We start from the raw sequence: 19,016 nt of genomic DNA on the forward strand, positions 1-19,016 counted from the left end.
GGCCTCGTATTCCTGGCCTACATATTCACGTACACTTTCCAGCTTATTTTTGCGGTCTATTCTATCAGATAGTTTAATACCTCAAACTGTAATGTGCACAACCACTATGATTATGTGCTCTGAAAAATTCCCCATTACTCCCCTATTACCATTTAGTCTGTCTTTAAATATTGACCAGGATGGCCAGTGCAAGATGTGATCCCCTTCTACAGCCAGCATCCCCCGAAGATTTTGTCCCACATGGGAGTTTTTTTGGGGATTCAGAATCAGGCTTTCCAAATCTTCCTGTTTCCTGTTTTTCTGTAAAGCATCTTTGTGACAGTGAACCTGTAAAAAGCACTATACAAATAAAATGTAATTCTACTGAACTGAAAAAACTGTTTGAGAAAAAGAATATTCCAATACAAAAGAGGAATCTTCCACTATGTGCCCCCCATCTGGAATGTTTAAATGCTAACCCTCTCCTGTATGAGTCTACCTTGCTATTGTAACTTGTGGCACATCAGAGCCCGCGCCAGTGCGTCAGGCACCCAGAGGGACACACATTAGGGGGCTTTGAGGAGAGTGGGGCAGAGACAATGAGGCTTGCGCTCTGTGGTGCACCAGGCCCAGTGACCCCGGTCCAGTCTCCGAAATGCAGGGATGACAGCTCATTAGTTCCGTTCCTTCTCCGTGCCCCGCCTGCCACCCGTCTGCCCACCCGCCACCGATGAAGACCTCTCCCAGCGATAAAGGCTCAATGGAATACATTAACCTTTGTGAGAACCCGCGATTATCCCAGGCAGAACCTCTTCAGAATGGGCCTATAGGCCCGTTTAATGCCTGATAGCAGCTGGTATATCACTCAGAAACACCTGCCTTTACTCTTATTCGCCTCTACTACTTCCTTTTCCTGACCTTTGACTTGCTGGACTTTTAGACACATTCAGTCATCAAAATGATAAATTTATCAGACCCCTTTTTGTTGAGCACCTTCTCCAAATTTGAATTTCAGAAGTTCTCACAATAAATCTAAAAACTACTTGAAATGCCTTTAAATTTTAGCCAGACATCTGACTGAAATTTAAAGTAGAGATAAGCAGCAGTGCTTCAGTAGCCAGAAAATTAACAAAGAATGTCAAAGGAGCTGTTGGATCCATTTAATTATCATAATGTTACATTTTTTTCTATGAAACAACTTCTAGATTAGTTTCAGTTTTGCAAAAAATGAAATTATTGAGGAAGCTGTACAATTCTATGAAATGAATGAACGTCACATTCAATTCTGAGTTTAGAACATTGTATGGTAAATTGTGACATTGTGTGACAATATATCAATTCAAAATTTAAGGTGCATGAATTAATTTGAAACAAAGCAGATTGGTTGGGTCATTCGAAAGGGTTTACCTTTCAGTAGAACAAACACCACTCACATGAAATGATTCATGTGTGATGCGTAAAAAAGAAAATATTAAGATTTTTAATATGTAAAGGGAACAAAAACACAAATTTATTGGCTGACCTTCATTAGCATGTTTATTCAGGTTTAAAAATCAAATAATGTTTTTTTTTTTTCAAAAGAAACAACCAACTGGCCACACCATTAGCTCACTGCTCTTCCCACAAACTACTTTCCCACTAGCTGATCTCAGATGCTGAGGAATCCAACCTTCACAGCATTTCAGTACTCACCTGGCGTGTGATTTAGTGCCCACTTTCCCATGAAATAGCCATTACTGTAGAAGGCACTTCACCTTTGCTTAGCGGCCACCCACCCACACACACTGCTTGCACAACGACTTCGAAAACAAACCATTCCCAACAACATGTCACTCAACTAAACAAGACTTTGATGAACTATTTGAATGGAAAACAAACCATTTTACACGTTTAATGAAAACTACGGTCGATGAAAAGGGTACCATCCACTCAACTCAACCGTCAGAAGGCACCTGTAAACAGTGTAAACAGAGTGTAAACAGAGGCTACGATCTCCTGGGGAGATGATTAGGGGAACCAATGAGAGCACGCACCTCGAACCATTGGCCGTGAGACTGCATTTTGAGGATGACGCAGGGGTCGGGCTTGGACAGGGCATCCCGGTCCGATATCCCCTTGCAGGCGACACGCAACTCCACTTTGGTCAGGCAGGGGCTGTTGAAAAGGCCCAGGGTATTGGCCGCTGACTCGTAAATGTTGCTCATTTTCTATGAGATGCTTGTGCTGGAGGAAAACATAAAAGACAAAGTCAAACATCGTAGAAGATCAGAGGACAGAATTTTAACAGAAAACTCCTATTTTTCTGGGCAGGGTGGTAAATACCAGATTTGATGAGGGCAAAACAAAATGTTGGATGGGTGTAAATGGTGTTTTCCACAATTTTCTTCAGACATATTTGTCACCCAGCTGGGTGTGAGATAACCTGCTTGGAGCCAATCTCTGATTGGCTGACATTTCCAGGAAAGACCAAGCAGAGCCAACAGCAGGGGGGGCGGATGTTGCTGACGAGAGACAGGTTTCCTCAGACAGCTCAAACAGTCAGATGTTGCTGGCTGTTTTCAGAGATACTTCTGATCCACACCGAGCCATGATCGGTAGCATAATACAGATGTGTCTGAATGGGGTGTGGGATAGGTCAGGAGACATAATAGAAGTGGAATAAATAAAGCGTAACTTTAGAAAATAGAAATGTCAAAATGTTCTTGATCTTTTCATCTGTCAATCTGGCCTCTCGGTTCCACCACACAAAACAACCGCATGATTGCATCGTCAAAGAGACTGCAATTATAGAACCAAAACAAAGCTTGCCCACTCTGTCAGGTGTACACTGGACTAAGTTTGCTTGTCAAAAATGGCAAACAAATTGTATCATCTCAGCCATAGAAGAAAAGGGCATACGTCTATGTTGCTCCTGGCATTTCGAATGGTTTGCAAGCAATTTCATGTCTTAACTCCATCTTGATACACGGACAGATGCAAAGCGTGTCCGCGTCGCTAAAAGCCAAGTGCGCCCCAGTTCTGTACAGCACGTCACAGAGCTCTGCGATCTGCACACTCATCGGCTTCTGAAATTACGAGCAATTAAACGAGCCGCGGAGGCTCAAATACACGAACGCTAAATGCTGAATCGATACGGCCATAGTTGCGCCCGCTCGCAGTCCGGTTATTTCAGCATTTTTAGCGAGCCGAGCCGAGCCCGCCTCTCCCCTCAGAGAGCAGGCTGTGCAATACGCCGCTTGGGGTTGATTCGAGTGGGTCAGAGAGAGCAGGCCGCCGCATCAGGCGGTAGTGAATAATGGATGACGTCCGCGGAACCTGAAGGCAGGAGGTCACCGCACTATGTCTTAAATCAAGTTACAGAGATAAAAAAAGGCAAAAGGTGCATTGACCACGGTGAAAGGCGAAAATGATTCAGTAGCGGGCCTATCAACCTGTCCTGCTATGGAAAGAACTGCAGAGTTGTAATGTCTCACAAAACACCAACACTATTCTGTTGGTATTTTGTGAATTTGAGAAATTTCAGGGAAAACCGCAATATAGGAGATTGAGTGATACCTAGTATGATTTTGAGGACAGGCGTAAGAACATTTGTGTGAAGAAAGGGTTTCATTGTGCATTTATTATCCGTAATGTATGTACCAGACTAATTCCATAAAATAAAAAATTATCAAAAAACGTATTGTGGATTTAATGAAATAGAGGCCTACGTTTCCTGTTACAGTAAATAAGTACATAGTATACGCCTTGTGGTGTCCTCTCATATCCTTCACGCTTTCCTGGCTTGTCACACGCTGTTAACTCTGTGACCAGTCCTGGATGATATACGAACATATAACAGGTAACACAGCTGTACTCTCTCAAAATAGAGCTATGCCATCCATTTTATTTTTTACATCTACAGCTGTTTCATTTTGCGAACAATGGCAGTTCTCCCTTTCAGCCTGTTAAGTCCAGCATGTCCTGTGATTTCTGATAAATGTACCATGTGATTGCACTTGGATCAAAGCACCCTATTGGTAAGTAGAAGGACATAATAATCTAAAATATACTTTGATAATACAACTTTACAAAGTAGAGATACTTTATACCTGTCAAACTCCAATAATTTTGTCAAAGACCAAAAGCATCTAAATGTTACAAGATTTTTAAAAAATTATAATTTATTGTATTTTTTTAATTATTATTTAGTATTCCTTCTAAAATCTCTCAGAAAAATAAAAGATTAATTTAAATGAATGTTACTTAATTGCTCTCAGCTCTAATGCAAAACATTATTCAAGTAAACTAAGAAAATGATTCCCTTCAATTCATCTTATCTGGGTACCCTATCAATCTTCATAAACAATGGTATACTTCTGCAAGTTGTATTTGTAACTAGGGAATTTATGTCTTCCTCCATTAATTATTCTAACTGGTTTCAAATTTTTTTTTATATAAACAAAGCCAGAGGATATCCACAAGGGAAATTTACCGATCTCTAATAGTTCTCAAACACAGGGAATTATTCACACTTTATTTGTTCAAGGACAAGTCTTAAACATCCATCTTTAAACATGTAAGAGCTGCTCATTCTCTCTCTCTCTCTCTCTCTCTCTCTCTCTCTCCCCCTCCCCCTCCCCCCCTCTCTCTCACTCAAAATGTAATTGTTTTGAGTGGGTATGGGACTTCTTTGTGTGTATAAGGCTTCTAGATTAAGGAAGGCAAGTATAGCTGAGAATATTTCATTCAGCAGTCCGAGATGTCAAAATAATACCGCAAGTGTTCCATTTCGGTGTCATGACATGGCTCGAAGCTCACTTATATTTGATAGCTGCATGAAGCTAATCTGTCTGCAGAGAGAAATGTTTGCCTGAGGAATACAAGGAGAAACCTGGTTTTGTAGCGATTTTTGGTCACCCGAAATGATTTTGTCCAATGAATTACTTCCCGTGACCAAGATGTTCAAGCCTGATGGCAACTAAACAAAGGTCTGAAAAGGTATGGAATGCCCAGCTCTGCTGCTCTGGGTGGGAAAAGAATCACACACATATGCCCACCCTCACTGCACACTGCTTCTATCTGCTAAAACAGAAGGATGAGACCTCACAGCACTTCGTGAGGAGTGTGGAAAAGAGGGGCTTGCAGCACAGAGTCATGAGCCAGTCCTGTGCTTTGACCTTCTGTAATTCTGTATTTTTTTTTTCCCCGTCAAAAAAAGTGCAATTTTCATCAGGCTGAGGTCATCACGCCATCTGCTGAACGTGTGACAGAGCATTGTCTCAGGTTCTGTTTTCTCTCTGCAGTGCTCTCACACGAGCACAGCTATTTTTGAACCGGGCTGCAAAAATGAAGATGAATGCAGACTCGCTCGTGCACAGTGCATCTCAGGGCCAAACGTGAGGAAGAGTCACCACAGCGCAGGCTGCTTCTCTCAATGTTAAACCTTGAATAAACAGACCACATCACATCATTCTTCAAAGTTTTAGTAGTAGTAAGTTTATTTTTTTTAGAATGTTTTAGCATGCTTTAGTATTTTAGTTTTTTTTTTGTATTTTCATTTTATGCATGATGTGAAAAGGAGCGAGACTTTCTGTACATTCTCAGACAAGGACAGAACTTTCGACGGAAGCTCAATCCTTCCCCTACCATCTGACTGCAAGTGGCCCCACATCCCCCGGCCCCACCGTAATCGAGAGGCCCTCCCCTGGCTGCAGTTACCAGGCAGAGCTCAGACCTCCGCTGGAGTCACCCTACAGCCTTTGGCACCTGGCCCTCAAACATTGACTTTCTCAAGCGCAGGACTCAGAGAACCTGCAAGACACCCAGCGTGCCAGACGGCAAGCCCGATGTCTTGACAAACACTACACCCCAAACAGTCACAATGCCCGTCACTCATTGATAAAAAAAATAATAATAATCCTGTCACAGGGAGGCAACAAATTCAGCGCTGCGTCCCCCAGTACTCTATGAAAGCAACATAAATGTTTGCCGGGCATCCTTGACCCCTCAACTTTGTGTCTGTGAGATCATTTAGAATGAGTGACAGTGGCTGAGAGGCACACCGGCCAGCAACAGGCCAACAGCTGTCACACTGCACATGGTGCTGTTTCGCTGCACCATTAATCTAGACCTTCAGTGTCTCTGGAGCACAGGCTAAAGGACTCTGCACGTATATTGAGCGCCATGAACAAATTGTATATCTAGCCTGAAACCATGCAATCCCTGCCAGACTGCACAGTAAAAAGTCCAGTGCTAATTCAACTCCAGCAGAGTTTATTTGGGTCCACTCTGCACTTAGTGGACTCATATAAACTCTGTGAGGCATGGTGAAACACTGAACATTTTACTGTGCAGTGTTGACCTCATAAATAACCAATAACTGTGTACACTTAAAACAATATCTATTCCCTTAGGTTTTTCTAAAAACATAACCTGAGGAGTGTCAGGCACAGTGCTATATAAATCTGAAGAACATGCTTGAGTGAATACAGCATCGGTCAGAAAGATCAGTAAGACTTCATGCATACTGGGATGAGAGAGAAGGGTTAGAGTGAACAGCAATGCCAAGATGTTGTGATTTAAATGTATGAAAAATAGCAGCTGGCCAGAACAGGTGCACCTTCAAACCAATTATCACACAATAAGCTGAAAAGGCATATCCGTTATCACATTATCTAATCTGTTATTACATTATGTGTTTATGCATTGTGGGTAAATACAATTATGATGGGATAGAGAGTTCATTACCCATTAACTCTGATTTTATTGGCTGCTCCGGTCGCACAAAGCGAAGGGTGGAAAACTTTTAATTTACTCATATAATTTGCATCACATGAGCATACTTAAACCACCAGAGGTGGCACAGCAGATGAGGATGTAAGTTTATGCAGTAAGAATTGCGTGAACAATTTTAATGTAAACATTAACACCTCTGAATATCTTGTAATGACTTACTGGTAAAATACTTCCTCATAATCAAACATTACGTTACATTGCTTGTGCATATGTTTGATTGTCCTTTACCATTCAATGAAAGGAAACTGTTTTCCCGCTGACCCCATATAGGCTTTGAAGGGGTAGCAGTGCACAGTATTACAGTACAGTAGCCTGAATACAGGACCACTGTGCTGCTGGAAACAGTCATCTGGGATTTCAATTAAAAAATATTTTATAGCTGTCAGTCCAAGTGTTGCCTGGATGTATTGTTTTTAAAAGAAAGTATTGGTTCAGAACTGGAGGTGGTTTGTCCCCTTCTAATCTCAAAGCTTTCATGTCTCCCCAAAGCCCTGCAAATTTCCTCTGTCCCTATCCCTCACTCTCCCCACACAACTTACCACTGTTACAATGGCTGAATATGAAGTTACACTCGGTCATCGACAATAATGTGATCTGTCATCTTGTCATCGGTGTATAATATAGAACAGAACCCACATACATACATAAGAAAGATTAACTTTAGAGCTTAAGCAGGCAATATGGTTTAAGATAAGAACTACCACTGTCAAGATTTTAAAAAGATATTCAGGGCTTATTTTCGTGTGCCAAATGTAAAACGCGCACGCACGCACACACACACACACACACACACTCGGAAGGAAACATACCGTGAAGGAATTAATGTAATACTATAAGCATTAGGCAACACATATATTATTTCCGTTGACTCTGTGATTCATCAAATGACGCCACGCATCTAAAAGTCTTTGACCCCATAACCCTACAATTACAATGTGCTATGCATTAACAACTAACTCCATGATAACCCTGCGTTATAATGCCAGAATTATTTTCCTTGCTCCTCCTAAAATGGTTAAAACTTTCAGAAGGAAAATTAGTTATGCACTAAACAAAATCCCAGCTGATAAGGACGCTACTTAATTGTATCTCAGAAAAATTAACGGATTAAAACATTCCACAAAACACACAAAAATACAGGTCATGAAGACAATCCATCAATGCCAAAAAATTGAAAGCGACTCTACACAGCGAGTGATGTATGCATCAAAATCAACTCACCTTCTGTGAACATAAAAATATTCCCAAGCAGTAGTGCAAAGAAATTGGCTTAATTTATAAATGTGATTTGAGCAAACTCGTTTTTAAAGAGAGAACACTCCATGCAGTGGGACTGAACCCATCCTCAATCCACAGCGCTTGTATCAGTAATATAGAACTAGCCGTCTGGAAGTGAGTTTGCCACAAACTCCTCTCGCCAACCTCTCCTCTCAATGAAAGATAGGAAAGGGGAACGTCTCACCGGCTCACTGGAGTTTTTAACGCTCTTCATATCGAAGAGGAAATATTGTCCAATGGCTTACATATAACACCAGTGCCCTCGTGTGGATAGTTTGTTTAATTGCAGTGGGTACATCTCAGAAACAGCTGTAGAAACAATAAGCGACTTTCATTGCAAAATTTTAATTTAATCACAACTGTACTACATAACGTAAACTACAACATAAACTATCAGAATGATTGTGTTTCGCCTTTAATGGTCGTTTCCAAGGTCGTTTCTTATTTTGATATTGATCAGTTTATCATGCTTAAACATTGTGAGTGTATGCAATCATTTTGTAGAGTATAGCCTAAAATAAAGGAACACTTGAAGTGAAATAAAAAGTAGATATACTTTATTATATAATTACAGTCTATTTAATTGTAATAAGCATTGACCGTAGGCTACGTGCACGTGCATCCGGAACGAGATACTACGAATCATAAAAATTCACAGCATCCACTTCAACAAAGAATACGCTTAAATCTCCGCCGTCAAGCCGTCAGACTGGCATGTCACAGATTGGCTTACATTTATTTTACAATATTCGAAGCCAACTTTTAAAAACAGAGGATTCGCTCTTTAATGAGAAGATTAACCTCAGCATGGTTAATCATATGTGGGTAAAATAACTGTCTGGTTTGTTTTTGTTGAGTCACACCTCGCTCTACCCAGCTGCAATTATCAAACAAATGTTGACATACAGCTACTCCACCCCTGTCTAACGTACTCGGTCTGCGCTTCACATCCGGGAATCTTGGCGGGTGTCACTAGCCTGTGAAGATGGCCGCTATAGGGAGAGGTGCATCAACATCCACCAACTCTAATGTAAATAACAGCAATCTGGAAATACAAAACGGGGAGGAAGATGATGGACAGAATTTATGGTGAGCAAGTATTTTGCACGCAAAGAAAAGCCATAGCTACTCTTAAAGGAATGCGCGTCCTACTATTAAACGTGTGTGTCTTTTAGCTAGCTAGCTTGCAAGCTTATGACAATTTAACGAAGGGCTGATCCATCCCATGAATGGTGACATCAAATCACGTTGTATAAATGACCGTGATTATGTCAGGATTTATTGCTATTATTATTTCACGCACAGGTCATCAATTTTGAGTGAGGTATCAACACATTCTCGATCAAAGCTACCATCTGGAAAAAATGTCCTTGTTTTGGGTGAGTGTGCTATTTTTCTCCACTAAAGTAGGCGTAATGTATTACTAGGCTGGCCCAGAGCATTTGACTATTTGACTAGCCACAGTCGGCTGTTGTTAGCCATCTAGCTAATGCATTGTCTTATGTGTAATACAACAAACGTACGTTTGCCATGGTGTCTGCTGCTAATATGGAGAACTATAGCTGTAAATCATTCCTTTGTCTGCTCGGAAATAAAACGCGCTTTATGCGGTGCGTCTTGATAAGCTGCTTGGTGAATCATTGCATGGTTTGCACTGATAGGGTGTTCCCATGTTCTTTTTCAGACTGGATCACAGACACTTGAGACAGATCTTTCAAGCAGCGTGCTAGCTAGATAATCCCCAATTAGATGTTAATCAGTGTAGGATGTAGATGTCCCACTGCAGTAGGCTACACTGGTCCCTGCACAATCTACTGCAAAACCAATTGAGTAGCTACAAATGTACAATAGAGCTAAGGTAATGTTAACAGGGACGTTCGGCCTTGTAGTTTTGTGTCTCTGTACGTAGCTATTTAGCTAGTATGCTAAATTGAGATTTTTAACAATATTGATTGTAAAATGTTTCCAAATATTTTTGACTTAAAATGTAGCCGATGGCAACCAAGACTATCAGAAAAGAAAATTGAAATACTATTTATTTCTATATAGTGCATAGCTTGCAAAATATGTAGGTGTATTGCAGTACATCCTTTATTGCGTGCAATGTTGTAAACGCTGTTAGCCTGCAACCATACCATATCGTTGTTCTCATGCCCGAGGCTAAAGTGGGGCTGGGTTTGGTTGGGAGATCTGGGAAAATCAGTCTGCCGCTAGAAGTGCTTTTGGTAGGCCAACAGGGGGCACTCTTCCTTCTAGAATATATACTGTCCAAGAATAAACTATCTTCAGTGTAAATTCAGTGATTTTGACAAATGCTATATTGTACCACTCTGACGTTTTTGCCTTTACTGGTTTGTTGTTAACACTGTTTTAAAGGTGGGCTTACACAAAATATATTCCCACTCTCCCCTTTCACGTTTTCAGGTGAAGATGGGGCAGGCAAAACCACTTTGGTTGCTAAACTCCAGGGCATAGAAGATTACATGAAAGGGAGGGGGCTGGAGTACCTTTATTTTAATGTTCACGATGATGACATTGATGGTAAGCATGCGCATTCTATTATTGATGCTGCTTACAGGCCAGTCCTTACATTGTGTTCCACAATGGGGAGGAACGTAATATATATGCATCAGTAATGTACTGTGTTCTTCAGACAATACACATTTTATTGTGTAATATGTACAAGTGTGAGCATTAGAGTTTGTGATGGAAAATCCAAATCCTTTAAAAAAATAAAAAAAGATGCATTTTGGTGCGCTCGTGACCAACCTGCTCCTTGTTTGTCCACATTTTATTGTTATTTTTTAATCTTATAAGATAATTTATTTCCCATGGAAACAGCTTTTTAAAACAGTAATTTCCCTTTTCCTTCAGTTTATTTTTTAGCATCCTTGATTTTTATTTGTTGTCAATTTGAAGTGCAAGGAGGTATTTGTACACAACTGTTGTCTTGTTTATTTGTACGTATCTTGTCGTTTTCCTCAGACCACGCCATGTGTAATGCCTGGATATTGGACGGTGACCTCTTTCACAAGGGCCTGCAGAAGTTTGCCGTTTCCTTGGAGAACCTGGCTGATACCATCGCTCTGCTGGTGGTTGACATGTCCAGGCCCTGGTTCGCCCTGGACTCCCTGCAGAAGTGGGCCAGCGTCATCCGAGAGTACATCGACAAGCTGAGGGTCCCCCCAGAGGATCTGAGGGAAATGGAACAAAAACGTGTGTGAAAGGGGACTTTTCTCTCAGAAGAGATACTATTAAAAAATTAAAATAAAAAATCAGCTTTGAGGTGTGCTGTTGTAAATGGGGAATTGCTAGCTCTCCACGCAGCTCAAAATATATGAATTCTCACAGCAAGCAGCAGTAAGGGGGAAATGTGTAATACCATAGTCAGGTGTGTGGGCATCGTCCTGTGCTTTTTTTGCATCTTAGTGAGGTTACTTTATATTTGTCAATCCTAAACAAAGCTTTATTCGGTGTAATCACTCCAGCTTCCATAAACCATCACCCCCAACTCCTTGTGTGCTGTTACAGTGGTGAGGCAGTTCCAGGAGTACACAGAACCAGGGAGCAACCTCAATGTCTCCCCCCAGAGGAGAAACCCTAACATGGCAGACGGGGGCGAGGAGAGCGTTGTGCTCCCCCTGGGGGACAACACCCTCACGCACAACCTGGGCGTGCCGATGGTGGTCGTGTGCACAAAGGTGGGGACCAAGAGCGATCACTTGGGCTGTGACCCAGCACCCCCCCCCCCCTTCAAAAGACAAAGGCTCTCTTCCTCATGTCTTTAAATAGTTGGTAATGTCGTTCCTTTCCGCAGCCTAGAGAGAACTCGCTGGGATTGTCCATTGTATATTTTATTGCTAGTATGTTTGAATGGCATATAGCTTTTTAAGCATGGCCTGTTAGATGCTTTGCTGTTTGAGCATTTTGGACAAAGTTAAGCATTATTCCTCTTTCTACCTGCTGTGTGAATGCGTGTTGCAGGTTGCTCTTTATCACCCTCTCTACAGTGCGATGCGATTAGCGGGCTGGAGAAGGAGCACGACTACAGAGACGAGCACTTCGACTTCATCCAGTCTCACATCCGCCGCTTCTGCCTGAAGTGTATCCTTTAAAAATGAATGGCGGAATGCTGGGCTCAGAGCCAGAATGGCCGTTAGTCCAGGAGTGCCATGGTGCACTTCCATGGCATTTGGAAGCACGACAACACTCACTATTAGTCTGGAGGTTTCCCAAGAAATGAATGTACCGAGTAGTGAAAGTACTGAAGGTCATAATCAGGTTGTGGAGTCTGCATACTCTAAGTGTTGCTCAACATGAAATCAGAATTCTGTGCTTCACTGAGTGCCACGGAAATAACCTAAAACTTTGACCATATCTTCACTGGTTATTTGCATTTTTATTAACTGTTAGCAAAAATTTGAAATTGAAAACATAGGAAGAATACTGCATTAATATACAGTATTTTAAAGACTAACTTCACAGACTTTTGCTAAACTACAAACATAATATATCATAAGAAAACCTGCCATGTGTATTTATGGGTTTTGAAAAAAAGCTGGCTGTCTGTGTATTGAGATTGATGAAACTGATGTTAGTGAATACTACTGCGTTCGCCTGACTGATGGAACAGGACATTTATTCAAATGAATTTGAATTTGAGCTCTGTAGTGCTTTGCCTACTGAACAGGGCACAGGTGTGTGCCACAGCTGTCAGAAGTGCGTGACTTGGCCTGGGAGCTATCGTGTAACTAAGCCAATGTAGCTGCAGCTGTGGGAATTTTTGGAGGTTGTTAGCGTGAACTGTTAAGTTGTTTTTTTTCCGTGAAAATAAGACTAACTATATTTTACTTGACTGTGGCTGTGCAGATGGGGCAACACTACTTTACACTTCAGTAAAGGAGAGTAAAAATTTAGATTTATTGTATAAATATCTCGTCCATAGGTTATACGGGTTTCCTTTCAACTTGCCTGCTCAAATTGTGGAGAAAGATGCAGTTTTCATGTAAGTACCCAGGTTTTATACATTTTTGGTTTTCAGGTCGAATTGTAGGTTTAATTTAAAAAATATATATTTAAAAAAAAAAAAACAGTCTATGGATGGTTTTCACAGTGGTGCTTCTATACATTTGTGTAATGCTTTCCTGGCGGTGGTATGGTCATGCTTTCCTGGCGGTGGTATGGTCATGCTTTCCTGGCGGTGGTATGGTCATGCTTTCCTGGCGGTGGTATGGTCATGCTTCCCTGGCGGTGGTATGGTCATGCTTTCCTGGTCGGTGGTGACGAAAATTGCGATCCATGCCCTTTCAGACTAAGCGGGGGTATGAGTCATGCTTTAACCTCGTAGGAAGGTATGTTGTCCTTGAGATGTGTGGATTCCCCATGCTTCTCCTCGCTCGTGTATGGTACCTTCCGCTTCATTTCACTGTTCCTGGCGTGGTATGTCACTGTTCCCTGGACGGTGGTAGGCAGCTTTCCCTGTCTGATGTAAAGTGCTCCTGTGACGGGGGTATGGATTTTCCCTGCAGTCGGTTTGGATGGTCAGTCTTCTTCGTTTCAGTCCATAAGCAGTGGAACAAGAAAAAATTGCGATCCTGCACGAAAACTTTCAGACAATAAAAGCGGAGGACGCGTTCGAAGATGTGATAGTAAAGCCATCTGTCAGGAAGGTAATGTGTGCGCTCATTTGAGATGTGCTGGAATATTTCCCTTGGCCCCCATCCTGATCTTTACTCTCTCCGCTCACATCCTGTGTTATTTACCCTTCGCTACTCCATTTCCACTGGTCTGGTCTGTGCCGTAAATTCACTGTCCCCGATAGAGAGGGTGGAAAGCCAGCTGGTGTCCCTTAGTCTGATTTGAAGTGAAAAGGCTCCCTGTGAATCGAGGTTTACTGAATCTCCCTGCAGTCCGGCTTTAGAGATGAGGGAGATGGAAAGTTGGGAAGGCCAGTCTAATCAATGTGTGGTTATTCCCGATAAAGCATGGTAATCAAGAACCGACCAAATTCTAGAAATACTGGATTTCCTCCCTTTTTTCGTCAATGGTTATTTTTAGCCATTAAAATGTTTTGTGCTTAGGGAAGTCAGATACTCTGGTACATTGATTGGGAATTTTTATGAAAACACTAAATATCCAAAAATGTCCACTATCTGGCTTTTTTTCTGATGTCCAACACAACAGCAACATGTAATGCATTTTAAATGCCAAAAGAACAATATATCATGTCATACTCAAAATGGGCATTTCTAATATTATTATTTTGAATTATGTCAATGTCAGTAACGCATCTGGCAGTCTTCTCAGCCCGTTTTATGTATTATATTTATTGCAGTTTGTACATGAAAAGGAAATAAATGCAGAAGATGACCAAGTGTTTCTATCAAAGCTCCAGGTAATTGAGACTATTTATGATTATTTTGGGTTTTGATATTGTATGCTCTATAAAAATGGCACAAGCAAATGTCTGTTTAATGAAGAAACTCAAAAGTATGGTTAATTGTGTCAAACATGCTTTGAATGTCATTTGACTTTTTGGCAAGCCGAGGGTAATGTTTAGAGCCAGTGCTTTAACCTTAAGCTGGTCATTACTATGATTATTTTTGGTTATTTTGATTAGTGAAGTCCCGTGCCTCTTAATATTGATGTAGTGTCCTTCCACTGAAATGGCGCTGTTTCTGCTCTGCTTTCAGTCCTTGTTAGCAAAACAGCCTCCCGCCTCTGCAGGACGGCCAGTGGTTAGTATGAATTGCCTTCATTCTTCCTTTGTCAAACAGACACAGTTCAACTGTTTTATAGTCATACCTTTGTGAAAGTGTACATAATGTACATAATGAATGCAGAGGTACACAATGTTACAAAATAATTCTTATTTAGATACATTAGATATGTACATATTTATGAGTGTCTGTTACCCGTTGGGCATGTGTTTGTTTTTTAACCCCCTTTGACCACGCCCTTTCCCATTCCGAGCAGGACACCGCCAGCAGAGCCCCTGGTGGATCCCCTAGAACGACGAATCGCTCTGCAGCATCGAACGTGGCTAACGTCATGCCCATGCAATCAGGTACCAAGAAGATTGATCCCAGTATGAAAGGTGTGTATATGAGCGTGCATTTATGGATTTATGATTCCCGGTCCCTCTCCTGCTCTTCCTTCTGTGCCTGCATCTGTACATTCCAAACAGGGGAAAGAACAAGAGCTCAGTGAAGCACTTCTGGGATTGCGGCCTTCTATTTCTCTGGCTTTTTGCTTGCAAGCCGCTTTTTCTCCTTTACTCTCTCTTCCTCATTCAATTTTAAACCAAGCCCGCGTTTTTGGACTTTACGTTACCTTTCTGATAGTTTTGTCTCCCCCTGGTGGCTGACAGGTGGACAGACAAGTGAGGGGGTCCTGGCCAACTTCTTCAACAGCCTGCTGACCAAGAAAGCGGGGTCTCCAGGGCCAGGCGGTAGTCCATCAGGGGGAGGAGGGAACACGCCTGGGACCGTCAGGAAGTCAGGTACAACACACAGTGGGAAACCAGTCCAAAATATGTTGTTACTGAAGCATTTAACAGAATAACCATAACCTATTGAGTAATTTACAATGTTTATCAGGCTGCTAGCACCTGGCTAGCTCATAGCATGCTTTCCTAAATCTACCTTCTCTGTCATATGATGATTTATTGTTAACTGTCAGCTTTCTTTTTTCTGTCCATAATCATCGAAGGACATTGAAAGAATATGTTGTCATGATGAAAATGAGTCCCTCAAACACAAAACATTTTTTACTTTACTGTCTCTACTGTTCCAGTATGGAGGGGTTCACATTGATTTTGACATTCACCAGGTGCATTATTCTTATGAATAATTTATTTTTTTTGCTAGCGTCTTGCTTAAATTTCCTTACAAAGTGTCTTCTCCATGTCGTATCAGCGACATTGTATCAGAACTCTTGAATCCAGAGATGGAAATAGCAAGAATGGTGTGGCTAATCAAATGTATATTTAAATGTAAAAACACTTAGATAGAACTATCAGCTACTAAGCTACACAAGCAGTGTTAAAGCCCTTTAGGATTTAACACAATACGATACTTGCATGTTTAGTTGACACCTTCATTTTGCTTCAATCTGTGACATTTTTGCACATTGTGTTATGTATGTTGGATTTTATGAGCCGCTATTGAGATAACTAGCTTTAGTCAAAGGCAGAATAGCAATGTCCGTCTATCATCTTACCTGCATCCCTAATGTCCAGAGTCCAGCATTACTAAGCACCATTTCACATGCATTAATCTTCCCAGATGACTCTCATTAGGTGTTAATGTTACTCTCCACCTCCTGTGTGTCAGTTACAGGATGCTGGCCCCGCTAAGGTCTGTGTTGATGTCACGTTTTCTTTCTTTAGCGTTTTTCAAATGGGCGGCCCCAGCTATGGGCCCTTAATTTCTATCCCTGCATCATTTCAGCCCCTCCCCCCCTTCTCATTTTTCCATTTCTGAATGCCAGTTTGATCATGTGCCACTTGATCCACTGCATCTTGCATTTTCTAAGTTCCTTTGGATTTTTCCTCCATCTTTAAATCTTCATTTGTCCTCCATTATCCATCTTTCTGTTCAGTGTACTCTCTTATCTTGTCTCTTGTGTGGTTAGTCGTCCAGAACCCCGAATGCTGAATGTAGCCGAATGCTCCCGTTCGGTCCCCTCCCTTCTGAAACCATTTGTGTGTCGGCAGTGCTGTGTCCGTGTGTGAATGTGCCAATGTGCAGTCACGCTCAGACTCAACCTCACGCAAAGACACCATGCTCAGACTCAACCTCACGCAAAGACACCATGCTCAGACTCAACCTCACGCAAAAACACCATGCTCAGACTCAACCTCACGCAAAGACACCATGCTCAGACTCAACCTCACGCAAAGACACCATGCTCAGACTCAACCTCACGCAAAAACACCATGATGCAGTGCTTTTTGTTTCAGTCCAGTATGTATTCTTCGGTACCTAATTCAGTTGGTACAGTGACTAATAGTGTTAAGCTCATGAATTCTACATGTGCAATTAACCTATCAGTGCAGTCCAGTTATTTCCCAGAGCTTTGATCGATCAATGTCATCCTAATAGCTCATCATTCAACTCATACACACTCTTGAAATCGAGTCTCTCTCAATCCTAATTTAATTCCAAATTTAGATGCCACCTTGTAAACTCAAGCTTCTCTATGGTGCCATTTTATGGCAATGTGCTCTGTCCTAAAGCATGCTACTCATTCCCCTTCCCCAAGGTTCGAAGCTGGGCTTGACGGACGTGCAGGCCGAGCTAGACCGCATCTCCAGCAAATCCGAAATGGACACGTCGTCCCCAACGTCCTCGTCACCGCCTGCCGAAAACGACGAGTCCTGAAGACCGGGCGGGAAAAGAACAACCCCTCCTCCACCCCCACCCCCAAACTCTGCATCGTCCCACCCAAGTCTGCCTCTCCCTTATCCTTCATATTGTACTTCATCTTTGTCTTCTTTTTCTGCAAGTGCACTAGCCCGTTGCAGAGCAGAACAGTAAATTCAGACTTTATGTTGACGGGCCAGCAGGACCTCTCCCGCTCGCTGGCCTCTCTTTTTAATGTTCTGTGCGGAAAGGAAAACCTGGAAAGAAATGAGAGCGATGAGTGCTAGCAGGAGAGCTAGCAGGAGTGCTAGCTCACACTGAAGGGCATACGGAAGGCCTGTGACCTCAAGTCCCCGGGGAATGCGGCCACAGAGTCCTTTAGACGCAGTCATTTGTTTTTGTCAGAATGAAGGTGGTGTTTAGGCATCAGTAAGACACGCTTTTGTCAATGGCCTCTGTGGTTCTCAGATGATCTCAGGCTGGAGTGATGGGCAGCAGCCAGTTTAAGGTGGAGGTTTGTCTGAACCCCCCTGCAGGCCAGTGTTGTGTTGTTGCTTAAATTGGCTTCACTTGGAAATGCATGTTATATTAACCAAAGGAGTACGACATAACTTGCAAAAAAAAAAAAAATCTTATAAAGGGAATCTGTAATATGGGCAATTTATTGATGAGCAGTTTTACATTTTTCTGAAAGAAATAATGAAATAATATCCTGTTAACATGTTGGGTTTGCATTGAACCAGTTATATTTGTCTACAGCCAAGTTGTAGAGTACACATGACCTACTGCTCAAATTGAACTTTTCCCTCTAATTTGACTGCAGACAAGCCTGAAAGTATATGACTCACCAACTACTATGTAATTAAGAAGGTAATTCTGAATTTAAAAAGTTACTCACTGGAAAGTGTAAAAAGGGCACCCAGGGTTGTTCACTGAAAAATTATATTTGGTTAACTTTGCTATCAACATTTATTGTGAATCTTATTGGAACATTAATGCATTTTGCGGAGAAAAAGAAAACAAAAAACAGAACAGCAGGGAATGCATTAATTTGGATGAAAAGGAACACTGCTTTTTGACATGGGTCTTTTAAAGTAGAGTTGTTGGTACTTGTCCTGTCCAGTGTCCAACAAAAAAGCTTTCCCTGGCTTGTTTTCATGGAACAAATCTAGGTGCCTTTTAATGAGCATTTAACAGTGTATCTATTGAAATGTGTCTGCAGCTAATTTAAGCTCAGTTCTCATCTGGGGCACTGTACTACTTGGAGACATATTGAACGATGCACTACAAGTGACCACATAAGTATTAGTTTTCATTCTGAGGTCAGTTTGTTTCAGGGGTCTTATCACCTGTAGTTGCACTGAAGTAAAACAATATATAGCATTATTCATAGTCAATTAGCGGTTGCTCAGCAACAGCAGGAGGGGGGCAGGGCTCAGCCTCGTCAGAATGTACAGTCATCATTAAACTTGAAAATGATTGGTCTATTATCTCAAATATTGTAGTGATGTTTCAATGGATCAGGTCTGTAATCATTCAATAAACTTGTATTTATTTGGACTTCAGTTTGTTCTGCATTTTTATTTCCTGTTTTGTGAAACTGACCAGTCTGGGTCCCCT

General features: G+C 41.7%; 2 protein-coding genes across 3 annotated transcripts in view; one reads left to right on the forward strand and one right to left on the reverse strand.

Annotated features, from left to right (window-relative positions):
• Nucleotides 1–8,211, reverse strand: part of cpne4b (copine IVb) — a 37,669-nt gene extending 29,458 nt beyond the window's left edge. For both annotated transcript variants that reach the window (XM_064347747.1, XM_064347748.1), the window contains exons 1-2: nucleotides 7,975–8,211; nucleotides 2,013–2,202 (exon numbers count right to left, since the gene is read on the reverse strand). In XM_064347747.1, the coding sequence (XP_064203817.1) occupies nucleotides 2,013–2,183 (171 nt within the window). In that variant the 5' untranslated portion in view covers nucleotides 2,184–2,202; nucleotides 7,975–8,211. The remainder of the gene's footprint in view (nucleotides 1–2,012; nucleotides 2,203–7,974) is intronic.
• A 723-nt stretch (nucleotides 8,212–8,934) lies between these two features.
• On the forward strand, nucleotides 8,935–18,956 carry dync1li1 (dynein, cytoplasmic 1, light intermediate chain 1). Its single transcript, XM_064347750.1, is given in 13 exon segments — nucleotides 8,935–9,120; nucleotides 9,337–9,410; nucleotides 10,456–10,572; nucleotides 11,017–11,247; nucleotides 11,563–11,732; nucleotides 12,042–12,135; nucleotides 12,901–13,036; nucleotides 13,592–13,700; nucleotides 14,366–14,425; nucleotides 14,724–14,768; nucleotides 15,007–15,127; nucleotides 15,401–15,532; nucleotides 17,296–18,956. Coding segments are annotated over 13 exon segments (1,512 nt in total). The 5' UTR covers nucleotides 8,935–9,016; the 3' UTR covers nucleotides 17,415–18,956.
• Nucleotides 18,957–19,016: the final 60 nt, after the last annotated feature.

Source organism: Anguilla rostrata, chromosome 8, assembly GCF_018555375.3.
Source record: "Anguilla rostrata isolate EN2019 chromosome 8, ASM1855537v3, whole genome shotgun sequence".
Classification (NCBI taxonomy): domain Eukaryota; kingdom Metazoa; phylum Chordata; class Actinopteri; order Anguilliformes; family Anguillidae; genus Anguilla; species Anguilla rostrata.